Genomic DNA, 15,560 nt, shown 5'->3' with positions numbered 1-15,560 from the left:
GACGCAGTGATCTAAACTTCTACTCATTTAAAATTACCTGTTTACATTGGATCCAATTTATGCCAGCCTTAAAAGATAACTGTCATATTTTTTTTTATTTGCTAGTTTATTAGAGCTAGGCATGTATACTTGAGTTAGTCTGTCAATGATTGCCAAAAGATCTGTAATTACCTTATAATAACAGCTTTCATTAATGTCTCATGTCCCTTTCCACTGCTCCCTTAAAAGATCGCTGCTATGGCTCATCTGTCTCCGGCTAGGAAAACAGAGGGGCGGTCCTTCACACTGCATGCCTGCATTAGGCTTCAGAGTGAGGAGGCGTGTCTCTCAGTAATCCAATCTGATTGGCTGGCAGGAAGCTGCTGGCTACAGCAAGTTTGTATGTGACCTGACGGAATGCAGTTTTGTCCTCAGAGAACTGGCAGAGGAGCCATCTTAAGAAGATCCTCATAATGTAGGATTCAAAACAGTCGTAACTAAGGGGAAAACTCAAGGAAAACAGTGGTAAGTGAAGAAACTAAAGATTGCTTTATGCATAATGCTGCTGCAGCAGTAAAATATACTAAAATTGATTTCTTGATGAAAATATGACAGTTATCCTTTAAAATTATATTAATTACGGATTCACTGCAAAGTTTTATAAAGTTAATTATATTCATCTTATCTGATAACTCTTTGCGTCTGCAGATTCCATACTTCTCAATCCAACACTGTCATGGATTCTCTCTTTTTGCCAACTCATTCTAACCTTACATTCCCTTTATCTGTTGGGGTGCCCTGGGGACTACCTCTAACTTGTCTTTGTTTAATGTCCTTTTGTTGCATGTCTGTTCCTTTGCCAAATGTAGCAATCACTATACACAGCAATAAATACAATAAAGCAATTAATCACTATACACAGCAATAAATACAATAAAGCAATTAATCACTACACACAGCAAAAAATACCATATAGCAATTAAAGAAGCAATGAGTTTTTTATTTTAGATATATTCTTAACTCATCACCAGTATTCTAGCAGTGTGATTTATCTCACCCTAAGGCTACATTCACACGAACGTTGTGTTTTGCAGATCCACAAAACACAGATACCGGCCCATGTGCATTCCGCAATTTGCGGACCGCACATGTCGCGGCCATCATTGAAAATGCCTATTCTACAATTGCGGACAAAAATAAAACATGTCCTTCTTTGTTTGCGGGGCCTCGGAGCGGAGCAACGGATGCGGACAGACTACATTCACACGGCCGTATGAATGAGTCCGCATCCGTTCCGCAATTTTGCAGAACAGGTGCGGACCCATTCATTTCTATGGGGCCGCAAAAGATGCGGACAGAACACTGTGTGCTAACAGCATGCGTTGTTCCGTGCTGCGGCCCCGAAAAAAAAAAATAGAACGCGTCCTTTTCTTGTCCGCAATTGTGGACAAGAATAGGCATTTTCTATGATAGCAGCGACATGTGCGGTCCACAAATTGCAGAACGCACATGGGCCGGTATCTGTGTTTTGAGGATCCGCATAATGCAGATCCGCAAAACACAACGTTTGTGTGAATGTAGCCTAACTAAGCTGCATCCATACATTTTAAACCTTTTCATTATGGGAACCTGGTGATGTGACCTAATGTGCAAGCAGGAACTCAGTCTCTCCCTGTGGCTGACTTCCAGTGAACTACATGATGATATAATCACCAATCAAATCCCTCCTGGTACCTCTCATCAGTGATGGCCAGTTCGCATTGTTCGGCAGCGAACATATGCGGGCTGCCATCTTAACTCACAAGTCCGGCGATGCACAGGTAAGCCCTTACCTGTGCCACGAGCCCGTCTGAAACAAATGCGGTCACCGGGAGCAGGCAGTTCCGAGAACAGCCGCTGGGGGCCTTCATCTGGCTGTTCTCGGAACGGCCTTCTCCCGGTGACCGCATTTGTTTCAGACCGGCTCGCGGCACAGGTAAGGTCTTACCTGTGCATCACTGGACTTGTGAGTTAAGATGGCAGCCCGCATATGTTCGCTGGCGAACAATGCGAACTGGCCATCACTGCCTCTCATGTCCCAGGTTGGTGTGGATTTCAGTGTTCTTCTATGCCAGAAAACTTGCATAGAAGATGTGAGCCCCATCCTCGCCACACTCCCTTTTCGGGAAAGTGGTGAGACAAGTGGTGAGACAAGTGGAGTATTGTTTATTGCTACTTGTGCAAAAATTGCATAAAAGTGCATAGATTTTGCAACTTTTTTCATGCCCAAAAGTGGTGTAGTTTAGATAAATGTGGCCCATAATAGTGTCTCCCCTATCTAAAGCATAAGGAGTGCAGATATATAGTAGGTGAGTGTATAAACCTCCTGACTCACACTACCTGTACTATCTGTGTATGGTGACTCTCCAGTGTATTTCCTGCCTCCTGCATGTAAGCGCTCACAAGTGAGAGAGAGAAGACAGGGCACAGAAGGGAGACATATTCAAGCTGCATCACATAGGAAAACATGGACACCATACAGTGTGAGGGGACAGCAGCTGGCTGTCACTAATCTGTCATGGCTGCAATTACACAGTGCAGTTTGCCATGATAGGAAATGTAGGATTCATTAGGAAAACTATATCTGAATGGTGAAGGAATCAAGATGGCAGACAGCTCACAATTTACACATCAAGTAAAACAGGTACACACAAGGGATACACAACAGTCTCTATTATATTATTTAATAATGGCCTATACTGGGAAAGTAAATAAATCTTTTAAACACTATTTACAGCATTCCAGTCTTTTAACTTCTTTTACCTTTACCCTAACGCTTAAAGTCATCTGTCATTTCATGTGATTTTTCAAAATAAGCTAAGATCGTGTTAGAAATCCAACAGCACTCAATTCGTAGCTCGCATTGCACAGGAAGGAGCATTCCTCTCTAACAACGTGAAAGTAAACCCAGCAAGCGTTTCTCAATTCAGCAAAGTGTATTCTTTATTCCAGCATATAAATCAAAGTTTTCAGGATGCGTTCCATCCCGTCCAGCATTTCTCAACTGATCAGTTGAGAATGGCTGGACAAGCCGAAACGCATCCTGAAAACTTTGATTTGTCTGTTTTCCCTGAGCTAGTGAGTGAAAACTAGTACCTATGATGTCTCCAATACACTGCACACAGAGAAGAGGAGATCCTTTTCCCCCATCCCTTTGTAGCAGTAGCGACATGGAGAACACTATACAGCCAAACCCTGCATTTAGGGACTCTCTATTCAACACTAGATTGAAAGAGGTAAGATCGAGAGTTGGCTGCACATGAGTGTTTCTCTATTGTAGTTTATGGGAGTGTGGAATGTCTTTCTCTAACTTCCATTAACTGTAAAATAGAAAGCCATGATTATCCACGGCAGCCTCGTCATTTCCTCTCTAGAGTTCTGGTGAGATGAGCAAGGGACTCAAATTCTCCCGATAAGAAGGTCCCAGAAGTATAAACTGTCACATATGAGACGTCTATGGAGTATACTGTCATAAATATTTCAACTGGGAATACACTGTTAAGGTCTCTTGCGGTACTTGGGAGTGATCGATGGACCACACCTGGATGGATGTGTCTTCACATTCCACGCAAGGTAACTAATGTAACAAAATGTTTTCCTCAATAAAATGTTATTGCAGCGCACGTGTCTCCTCCATGACTTCTTGCACATATAGTTTATTGAAGAATTGCCAGCCATATGTCTCTCATCACTGACTGAATAAAAGATTCTCAGAGCTTTATTCATTGACTGTAGACTCTGTAATTTATTTCCACTTAAACCATTATGTTCCTTAAACCATGTTCAGGTTTATTGTTTCTTTTATTATTGATTCATCATGCCAATCACTTTGTGTGCCCACAAGGTAAGCTCTGTATTCATGAGTAGAGAGGGAAAAAAATTCATTTTACTTAGAAATGGCTTGTGATGAATGACAACCACATCAGTTAACTCACAGGTGTGGTTTCTAAAAGAAAAGACTATTGACTTGTGGATCGCCCTCATGTTTGAGAACACAGTGTCATTACCTGCAGTTCCCAGAATCGTCCCCAAAGGTCCATGTGTGTACAGCAAGCCAACCAGGATCCCCGAGAGGTGTCCAATGAAAGACGTCCTAGTAGAAAAAAAAAAATGGATTGCAACATACAGTATACATTAAAGAGATATTCCAGCGCACATGCTGTATAAAAAAAATAAAAAAATCACTTCACTAATCTCATCACCCTTCTGGGTTCCTACTGCACTCCACATCCTGCTCCTGTCTTGACACAGCAGGAAATGGTTGTGAATGTTGCTTAGCCAATCACTGATGATCCACCTCAGCTAATGATTGGCTGAGAGGCAAGCCGTTTCTTACCGTGTCGAGAAGAACCGTAAAAGTTTATTTATGCCTTTAGTATACTTAAAGGTTTCAATCGTGTCGCCCTTTCCCTTCTTTCCTCAAGCCTATGTGCAGGCAGTATATATTGATGACCTATCCTCAGGATAGGTCATCGATGTGTGATCGGTGGGGGTTTGACACCTGGCAACCACACCGATCAGCTGTTTAAAGAGGAGACGGCGCTCCATGGAGCACTACTTCCTCTTCATTACACTCCATGTTGTCTCGAAATGGAGTGAGTACTTGTAATTACACTACACCGCCGCTGCAAGGGAGGCAACATACAGTGCAATAAAGAGGAAGCATGGAACGCCTCCTTCTATTCAAACAGATGTTCAGCGGGGTGCCCAGTATTGGACCCACACTGTTTAGATACTGATGACCTATCAGCAGGACAGGTAATGAATATACACTGCCCGCACAACCCCTTTAAGTCTCCCCTGATATGTTTTATGTTTTAGACCCTCCACCAGTTTTATAGCTCTCTTTTGTACTCTATCCTACTTGCTTTCCCTGCCACCTGTCCACATTGTTCACTTCTTTTGAAGCTGTCTGATATCAGAACCCCTACAGCCTTCTCTTCTGAAGTCTAGGCTCACCCAGAACTGAGGGTTCCTTCTCCCCAAGTGCATTATTTTACATTTGGACACACTGAACTGCAGTCTCCATTGTTAGGACCATTTGTCCAGAGAAGCTAAATCTTTTTCCATGTTCTTTCAGAAATATCAACCCTGTTACAAACTTTTGTGTTATCAGCACAATTGAGGCAGCAAAGGATACAGAAGATATAGCAAGACTTGAGACGATTCCCAAACAATTTTGTGAGTACCATAACAGTGATAGTTCTGGTCTTAGATTTATTGGGATAGACCGGGTTTTGACATCTAAGGCTACTTTCACAATAGCGTTTCTATTTTCTGGTATTGAGATTCGTCATAAGGTCTCAATACCAGAGAAAAACGCTTCCGTTTTGTCGCCATTCATTGTCATTAGGGACAAAACATAACTGAACAGAACGGAATGCTCCAAAAAGCATTTCGTACCGTTTGGTTGCGTTCTCAGACCGCAGAACAAACCACAGCATGCTGCGGTTTTCTTTCCATCATGAGAACTCTGACACAATCTGAACAATAGAAAACAGATCCGTCCCTCGTTGACTTTCAATGGAGTTCATGACGGAACCGTCTTGGCCACGTTAAAGATAATATAACCGGATCCATTCATAACGGATGCAGATGGTTGTATTATCAGTAACGGAAGCATTTTTGCTGATCCCTGCCGGATTCAGCAAAAACGCTAGTGTGAAAGTAGCCTAAGGCTCCATTCACACGTCCGTTTTTTCTTTCCTGATCTGTTCCGTTTTTTCAGGAACAGATCAGGACCAGATCTGGACCCATTCATTTTCAATGGGTCCTGAAAAAAATCTGACATTGAGCTGTCCGTTTTTTTCCAGGACCCATTGAAAATGAATGGGTCCAGATCTGGTCCAGATCTGTTCAGCAAAAAACGGAACAGATCAGGAAAGAAAAAACGGACGTGTGAATGGAGCCTAAAAGGGGAAGAGATTGGAAGAAATTACTCTCCCATATCTACATCTCAGTAAATTAACTGATTAGTTTATATTTGGTCCGGAGTAGAAAGAGTCTTCTTTGCACTGGTTTTATTTATTTTAATTGCTGTGATTTTAATGCTGTTGTTTGTCTATATACCCTAGGTTTTCCATTTATATATATTGTCCAGTTTGAAGGCTGTCTGATTAATGTGCTTGTTTGAATTGAAGCATCTGCACTTTATCATTTTCTCCATCTAAAGATGTTGCCCTGGTTGAAGAAGATTTGATGAATGGGCTATGTGTGATGCATTGACACTTTTTTTTAAATGTGATTTTATTATTTTATTGGTAGTAACTATGAATTAATATTGGTCTGATTTTAATTAGATAGATTATAATCATGCTGCACGGTTTCTTATTGGAATCATGCATTCACTATTGTTGTGTTTTTCACTTACAATTATTGCCTATATTTAATATATTTGCTTTTTCACTCTATGTGTTCACCTTCATCGTACTCAGCACTTTCCTTACCGCGCATGCGCCTACATTTGGCATTTCTTCAATGTTACACTTCCGCCAGTACGCCGTGATGAGGCGTCCATCATGTGATGATGGTGTCATCATGAGGATGCTACACTATTCCATGGTGCCATCGGCAGTTTATTCAGCAGGGCTATGATTAATCCTCACATGAGTTCATTAAGGTAACTTGATATAACTGTGCAGATATGATTCTGATTGGGTCTTGGCATTTTTAATGAGTGTTTGGACCCTCATGATGCTGTCTTCCTGAGGCAGCAATGCGAAACACATGTTAGGGAATATGTGTGTGCCTTATTTGGGTCTGTATTTGATATATGTATATTGTGGAGCAGGCAGTTACTTTGCTTTGTGCTTGTACTTACAGCTTAATTATTTATAGAATTGACAGTTCTGACAAATTCCTGTCAGGGGGTCCAAATAATAATAGTGGTGAACAGTATAACTGTATAATTATTCACAGACAGCCACCATTAAGACCTAGCCTTTATTAGATATATTAAAACATACCATAAAGTGGCCTCTAAAAATAAGGCTCAGGGTACAGGGAAGAAAATCTGAACCCTGATGTTTCCCTATTCTTTATACCCTGCCTAGAAATGGAATGGTCGCCCCGATAAGGGTGATCCCGTATCAGGAACCTCCTATATGCTCTAAGAAAGCCCTGACGTCAGGATAGAACCCACCACCGTTATTTATAGTCTGTTCTCCCTTTTGTGATTTGCAATTATACCTACCGGAACATGTATTAATTTGTCTAGCCAATTATGTGCATTTTATTAAAATGTTTTCTAATAAAGAGGATCAGATTTTTTATGAAATCAAGGCAATGTACGATTGTTTTTGGGATTAGTATTGTTAGCAAACAGGCAAACCTTGCCTACCAAACCTTCTCCTATGTCACCTACAAAAATATTAAAAAGAATAGAACCCAGGATGGATCTTTGAGGTACACCACTTGTAACTTGCCTCTCCTCAGAATGCACACCATCAGCAACACTCTGATATCTATCCAACAGCCCACCGTGGATCCACTACTATCCAGTAAATCCAATCTTCAATAATTTATCTATCAGCTATTTATGTGGCACTGTATCAAAGGCTTTGCTGAAGGCAAATCCATGGTGCCACCTTCGTCCAACACTTTGGTGACAAAGTCAAAGAAATCAATGAGATCAGTGTGATGTGATCTGCCCTCATGAAGCCATGCTGTTTTGGATGCAACAGGATGCTGGCTTTTATTTGGTCAACTATCTTTCTTCCAAAAGGGTTTCCATTATTTTACTACTACTGAGGCCAAGGGAACTGGTCTGTAGTTTCCAGCCTTTTCTCTGCTACTTTTCTTGTGGATACGTACAACCATTCTGGCCATTCTAGTTCTTCAAATTGTTTGTCCATAGTTAAATTTTACATATCTGGTATATCTGATTAACACCAACAGTCCTGTATTTATTTGTAGACATAACATTCACTCAAGTAAATTCATAAGACCCAGGATAGATATCAGTGGTAAAAGGTCCAGAACTTCATAGATAACCTAAGCATTCATCTATGAGTGTGAATAGCATGTACGTTTTCAATGGAAACTATTGCTACAGCTCTAACCATACAAGATATGATCTGGCCCTGACTCGGAGATGTAAGTGGTCCTCCCTGTGGGGTCACCAATTATTTGGGCATTGTGCCATACTAGTGTTCTTATCTTTTTGCTGCAATACAGAGCTGCAAAAGAGTAGCATCCACATAGTAATTAAGAATTCTCCCTAAACTCTGCACAATATATAACTTTCCATAGCATTCACATCTCCTGCCTACTGTATAGCTCCATGTAAAGACACTAAACTATAAAGCAGATAGGAAAGGTCTCATGAGCCTAAGCTTGGCAGCCAAGCTACTGAAGCCTCAATCATAGTGTCAGCTTGTTGACATCAGCACTTGGTGGCCTTTCTGCTATCTATCTAAAAGAACAGGCAAGCACAACATAAAAGAAACAATGTGAATCTAGTAGGCAAGAGCAGCTGCTCAAATATGTTTTATTGTGCTCTTTTAATTCCAACCTCAAAAGAAAATTGGTATTATAATATGGATGAAGAAAATTAGTGTTCATACAAGTATTACATGTGCAGCATATAATAGACGCCATAGCTGTGGTCACTAGTAGTGGCATTGTCAAGTTTGGGCATGGGAGGGAAACACCACACCGAACATTGAAGGGAAAGGGGTGAGGGAATAAGGCATGGAAACTAGGGAAAGGAGATGGACACCTCCTAGTAAAACCCTAATCAAAGCCCTGACTAACTACCAGTATGAACAGACCTCAGGAGGTAGGTGAGTTCATACATAGGAATACCTAATGTCCTAACTCACCCTATAGGACCCTGGTACTAATGTCAGGACTGAGACAACCTGTTCCTCCAAAAGGAAGGACGAACAGGAGTCTCCCTCATGCCTTAATACAAATGACAGGGAAATGCAACACACAAAATAACCCAGACAAAATACAAAAGGGAAAGAAAACACTTAACTTTAAGTGGCTATGGCCGCACCAGGAACTCAGCCTAGATCAACACACCAGCTATCAACAACTTAAACTGAAGCTATAAACCGCATAGGATAGTGGGAGAAACAACAATAAATATAGATGGTTATATGACCACAATAGCCACACCTGGGGAAAGAAGGTGTGGCAAGCACCAGTAACAACACAGACGTCATTTGATCCAAACGGAAAACATGTCAGATCAAACCAAGTGTTGCCAGTCTCACCGATCTCCTGCCACCTGTCGCGGGAACGTCCGTGACAGGCAGTAAGGGTATTTCCTATGAAAACTCACATGTGGCTTATGAGAGTACTAGCATATGTCATGGACCTTCAGGAATTCAGTTCTAGTTTTAGGTCTCCTGCACACAACCGTTTCGTGGTTCATAAATTGCGGGACCCACTATAAAAAAAACAAAAAAAAACTATTCTTTCCTGCAAAACGGACAAGAATTAGGACTGGTGAATTTTTTTTAGTAATGAATGGGTCTATGTGTGATCCGCCAAAAATGCAGATCAGACACGGACCAAAATATGGTCCTGTGCATGAGGTCTAAAAGAGGACACCAGATGGGCTCTACTATATTCAAGTAAGTGAAGCTTTGGGGGCAGGAAGAGCTCCATTACTGGATTTTCAGCCTGGAGTTATCCAACAAGCAATGGGTAAAATATTATTTCTTTGACTATTGCACAAATTTTACTACTGTTGTTTTGACGGCCAAACAAGATGTTCCCCATTAGTACAGCTGCTCCTAAACAGCGTCTTCTTACAATCCAGATGTTAATTTCTTAAGTAATGAGCTAACCACAGTGTACTTACACATTGCGAGCCTATCGTACAGTGATAATTACACATTCACCCTCTGTACTTCAGCTTGCACTGGCCATTTGGTTTCAATCATTATTCAATCTCTGCAGTATTTTTTAATGTGCTGCTTCACATGGGAAATACAATACATGCAATTTAATTTGCTCCATCATTAATTAAAATAAATGCACTCCAGACTTTCACCTTAAACGTAATTGAGCACTTAAAGTAACTGTAGCAATGAAAATCACAGAATAATCACGACAGAGATATCTAGTTTGAAGGTGCACTTTGTAGAGACAATGTCCTGGAAAATTTATAAAAAAATAAAATAAAACAAAAAAAAGCACAAAACAAAAAGTGAAGAAGTGAAGTGAGTACAATTCAGTTTTAAGGGGTTCTCCACGACCAGGAACCCATAGTCAGAGGGCCAGGCAGGGTGCAGCAGTAAAAGAAAAACATGGCAGACAGTTATTTCCAAAAGTAAAAAAGTTTTACCTGTCAGGAGTGCTCCGAGTTCAATGTCAGCTCTAGTCTCCACGGTCTCCATTTTGCACTGCTAGGAAGTGTCACTACTGCCAGCCAATCTATAGTGTCAGTGGTGACCTGTACAAGAATGGGCACGTGACCGCTAAGGCTCACCGGTCACATGCAATTCCTGATTCATCACCGCTGAGGCCACTGACTGTAGGGCAGTGGTGATGTGCATGTGGACATATGGTAATTACTGTTCCAGATACAGTGGAGCTGCTGTCCAGTCACCGGCCACTGTCTACAAGCCCACTGCTCACATAACTCTTGCCACCACTCCCTATATCATACTCTTACCTAAATAGGTTGTCCAAGATTAATAGATACCTCAGACAATCTTAAAATTAAAATTAAATCCTCCTATACAGAATCCTCTCTCCAGCGCCATTCTCTGTGGAGTTGGCCCAGTACTCCTGCTTACTTACAAACCTGCAATGGGAACATGCTGGTATACAGCATGTGACCGCTGCAGCAAATCACTGAACTCAGCAGTCTAACATGGAAAAAGAACCTACTTCACCCCAGGATCAAAGCTGTAAGGATGGGGTTTTAATATTCAACCAAACAGTTTTCTGTATTTGTCTGGAGACTGACCGAGACATCTGTGAGGCAGAGTATAAAGGGGCCCATACACCTTCAGTTCAGCTGTTGGCCGAATGCTCGTTTGGTCAACAGCTATCACCCTTCTTGACTTCCGCTTGGCTAAGAGTGTATGTGTTGTCAATGGAGAGAGAGAGGTGAAAGCCGCTGCCAAACACTTCTGATGGTGGCTTATCTTTCAAAAGAAAAAAAAAGGTTCATACATTGAAATTCAACACGTCATCTTTTTTGGGTAGAGCTGGGAGCTCCCCATACACGGTGGGTTCGGACGACAATAGCTTAATGTGTATAGGGTTCTTTATATAGCAGACAGACTTCCTATGATGTGGCTACTCAAAGGGTGGTGACCCAAACAGGAATCTGATGGATAACCAAATGTGCCTCAACCTACAGAATACAATAAAGTGGAGATTATGGTAGAATAATAAACCTGGTTCAAGAGAATGGGGCTGAGCTGCTAACCCAAGCACAGCCGATATACAACGCACAACTGATCGGCGGGGGTCTCAGGTGTCAGACCCCCACCGATCAAATACTGATGACCTATCCAGAGGATAGGTCATCAGTATTAAAGTCTTAGAAAACACCTTTAATATTATTTGTGGGACTAGTAAAACAGCCTGTAAGTGTAACAGCGTCCTCGGTGCGACACTGTCCCCCTCCTCGCCGCCATGGCTCTGGGCGCCGTGCTCTCCTGTGATCATGATCTGTGCTTCCCTGTCTCTGCTGCTGCTCTGGAGATTCGACTCCGCAGCTTCCAGTCTACCTGAACGCTGCTTGAGCTTGGCTGCTGTACGCATCACTCCTTGGGCGGGGCTGTGTTGTGTCAGGTGATTGGTGATTCCATTGACCTACCCTGGCTCTCCCGGAGGTATTTAAGTGGCTCAGCCCTCTATGGTGCAGGCGCAGCACTATGAAGTTCCTTTTGCGCTGTGGCATTAGAAAAATTTTGGTATCTCTGACTTTTAGTCTAACCAGACTGTCTATTACTCTAATTCCTCTAGCGCCGTTCTATGGAAACAGTAGGTTTAAAGAGCACACCAAATGCTTCAAATAACTTCTTTATTAACTTCAACTTTTCTTCATATATAACACTGCCGCCTCCGCAGCAGATAGTCCATGTACATAACACGTGTTGAAAAGATATCACAAAATGGCGGTATGATTAAGATGGTGGTTCAATCTTGTCATTCAACATAAAATGGTGGATATATTTCACTCTTCAATATCTGTACGGTCACTTTAAGTTATTTAAGCACTTTATGATCTCTCTGAAAGGTATATCTGAGATTTAACAGTTCTACTGGCTAAACTTGGTTTGCAGTATGCAGTTAGCAGTAACTATTTGCAGATTGGTTGAGTATGATCTGGTATGGTTGCAATTTGTATGGATTGTTAAGTAGTTCACAGTTTGCAACTGTAGCTTGCAATTTGGTGGAAAACACACATATAACTTGGTTCAGTATACAGTTCTAATCACAATACTAACAATATGAACATTATATAACTTTTCTAAATACCTATTTTGGCCTCTTGTTCCCATAAAACTGGACTCTCAGTGGAGTGAATGTCTCTTCAGCTCCTGTCTCTGGTGAATAATGATTTTAGCAGCAGGAGTTGGGGGAATTCCCAGACAGGCTGTGTGTGAGGCTGGCTGTTATTGATGAAAACTCTTGCTGTGTGAGAAGCTGGCTGTGATTGGTCTAGACTTCTGCCCAGCAACAACAGATTAACATTATGCTTTTTGTTGTTTCTGCTGTGTCACTGAGCTTACCTTACATTACAAAATTAATCTTAACCCCTTAAGGACTCAGCCCTATTTCACCTTAAGGACTTGGCCATTTTTTGCAAATCTGACCAATGTCACTAAGTGCTGATAACTTTAAAACACTTTGACTTATCCAGGCCATTCCGAGATTGTTTTTTCGTCACATATTGTACTTCATGACACTGGTAAAATGAAGTAAAAAAAAATCTTTTTTATTTATAAAAAAAATACCAAATTTACCAATTTTTTTTAAAAAAATTGCAAATTTCCAAGTTTCAATTTCTCTACTTCTATAATACATAGTAATACCTCCAAAAATAGTTATTACTTTTTACATTCCCCATATGTCTACTTCATGTTTGGATCATTTTGGGAATGATATTTTATTTTTTGGGGATGTTACAAAGCTTAGAAGTTTAGAAGTAAATCTTGAAATTTTTCAGAAATTTTCAAAAACCCAATTTTTAGGGACCAGTTCAGGTCTGAAGTCACTTTGCGAGGCTTACATAATAGAAACCACCCCAAAATGACCCCATTCTATAAACTACACCCCTCAAGGTATTCAAAACTGATTTTACAAACTTTGTTCCACAAGAATTAATGGAAAATAGAGATAGAATTTAAAAATTTCACTTTTTTGGCAGATTTTCCATTTTAATAATTTTTTTCCAGTTAAAAAGCAAGGGTTAACAGCCAAACCAAACTCAAAATATTTATGGCCCTGATTCTGTAGTTTACAGAAACACCCCATATGTGGTCGTAAACCACTGTACGGGCACACGGCAGGGCGCAGAAGGAAAGGAATGCCATACGGTTTTTGGAAGGCAGGTTTTGCTGGACTATTTCTTTTGACACCCATGTCCCATTTGAAGCCCCCTGATGCACCCCTAGAGCAGAAACTCCATAAAAGTGACCCCATCTAAGAAACTACACCCCTCAAGGTATACAAAACTGATTTTACAAACGTCGTTAACCCTTTAGGTGTTCCACAAGACTTAATGAAAAATAAAGATATAATTTCAAAATTTCTCTTTTTTGGCAGATTTTCCATTTTAATAATTTTTTTCCGGTTACAAAGCAAGGGTTAACAGCCAAACCAAACTCATTATTTATGGCCCTGATTCTGTAGTTTACAGAAACACCCCATATGTTGTCGTAAACAGCTGTACGGTCACACGGCAGGGCGCAGAAGGAAAGGAATGCCATACGGTTTTTGGAAGGCAGATTTTGCTGGACTGGTTTTTTTGACACCATGTCCGATTTGAAGCCCCCCTGATGCACCCTTAGAGTAGAAACTCCAAAAAAGTGGACCCATTTTAGAAACTACGGGATAGGGTGGTAGTATTGTTGGTACTACACTGCTCAAAAAAATAAAGGGAACTCTTAAACAACACAATGCAACTCCAAGTCAATCACACTTCTGTGAAATCAAACTGTCCACTTAGGAAGCAACACTGAGTGACAATCAATTTCACATGCTGTTGTGCAAATGGGATAGACAACAGGTGGAAATTATAGGCAATTAGCAAGACACCCCCAATAAAGGAGTGATTCTGCAGGTGGTGACCTGACCACTTTTCAGTTCCTATGCTTCCTGGCTGATGTTTTGGTCACTTTTGAATGCTGCCGTTGCTTTCACTCTAGTGGTAGCATGAGACGGAGTCTACAACCCACACAAGTGGCTCAGGTAGTGCAGCTTATCCAGGATGGCACATCAATGCGAGCTGTGGCAAGAAGGTTTGCTGTGTCTGTCAGCGTAGTGTCCAGAGCATGGAGGCGCTACCAGGAGACAGGCCAGTACATCAGGAGACGTGGAGGAGGCCGTAGGAGGGCAACAACCCAGCAGCAGGACCGCTACCTCCGCCTTTGTGCAATGAGGAACAGGAGGAGCACTGCCAGAGCCCTGCAAAATGACCTCCAGCAGGCCACAAATGTGTATGTGTCTGCTCAAACGGTCAGAAACAGACTCCATGAGGGTGATATGAGGGCCCGACGTCCACAGGTGGGGGTTCTGCTTACAGCCCAACACCGTGCAGGACGTTTGGCATTTGTCAGAAAACACCAAGATTGGCAAATTCGCCACTGGCGCCCTGTGCTCTTCACAGATGAAAGCAGGTTCACACTGAGCACATGTGACAGACGTGACAGAGTCTGGAGACGCTGTGGAGAACGTTCTGCTGCCTGCAAAATCCTCCAGCATGACCGGTTTGGCATTAGGTCAGTAATAGTGTGGGGTGGCATTTCTTTGGAGGGCCGCACAGCCCTCCATGTGCTCGCCAGAGGTAGCCTGACTGCCATTAGGTACTGAGATGAGATCCTCAGACCCCTTGTGAGCCCATATGCTGGTGCGGTTGGCCCTGGGTTCCTCCTAATGCAAGACAATGCTAGACCTCATGTGGCTGGAGTGTGTCAGCAGTTCCTGCAAGACGAAGGCATTGATGCTATGGACTGGCCCGCCCGTTCCCCAGACCTGAATCCAATTGAGCACATCTGGGACATCACGTCTCGCTCTATCCACCAATGTCACGTTGCACAATAGACTGTCCAGGAGTTGGCAGATGCTTTAGTCCAGGTCTGGGAGGAGATCCTTCAGGAGACCGTCCGCCACCTCATCAGGAGCATGCACAGGCGTTGTAGGGAGGTCATACAGGCACGTGGAGGCCACACACACTACTGAGCCTCATTTTGACTTGTTTTAAGGACATTACATCAAAGTTGGATCAGCCTGTAGTGTGTTTTTCCACTTTAATTTTGAGGGTGACTCCAAATCCAGACCTCCATGGGATAAAAAATTTGATTTCCATATTTTTTTTTTTGTGTGATTTTGTTGTCAGCACATTC

At 41.9% G+C, this 15,560-nt stretch overlaps 1 protein-coding gene across 2 annotated transcripts in view; it reads right to left on the bottom strand.

The window, feature by feature from the left end:
• RHBDD1 (rhomboid domain containing 1) overlaps window positions 1–15,560 on the bottom strand; it is a 137,208-nt gene that overhangs the window by 69,827 nt on the left and 51,821 nt on the right. For both annotated transcript variants that reach the window (XM_040428075.1, XM_040428076.1), the window contains exon 4: window positions 4,026–4,111. In XM_040428075.1, the coding sequence (XP_040284009.1) occupies window positions 4,026–4,111 (86 nt within the window). The remainder of the gene's footprint in view (window positions 1–4,025; window positions 4,112–15,560) is intronic.

The sequence above is a fragment of the Bufo bufo genome, chromosome 4 (assembly GCF_905171765.1).
Source record: "Bufo bufo chromosome 4, aBufBuf1.1, whole genome shotgun sequence".
Taxonomy (NCBI): Eukaryota; Metazoa; Chordata; class Amphibia; order Anura; family Bufonidae; genus Bufo; species Bufo bufo.
Note: the sequence above shows the minus strand (reverse complement) of the source record. Positions and strands in the feature narration are given on the sequence as shown.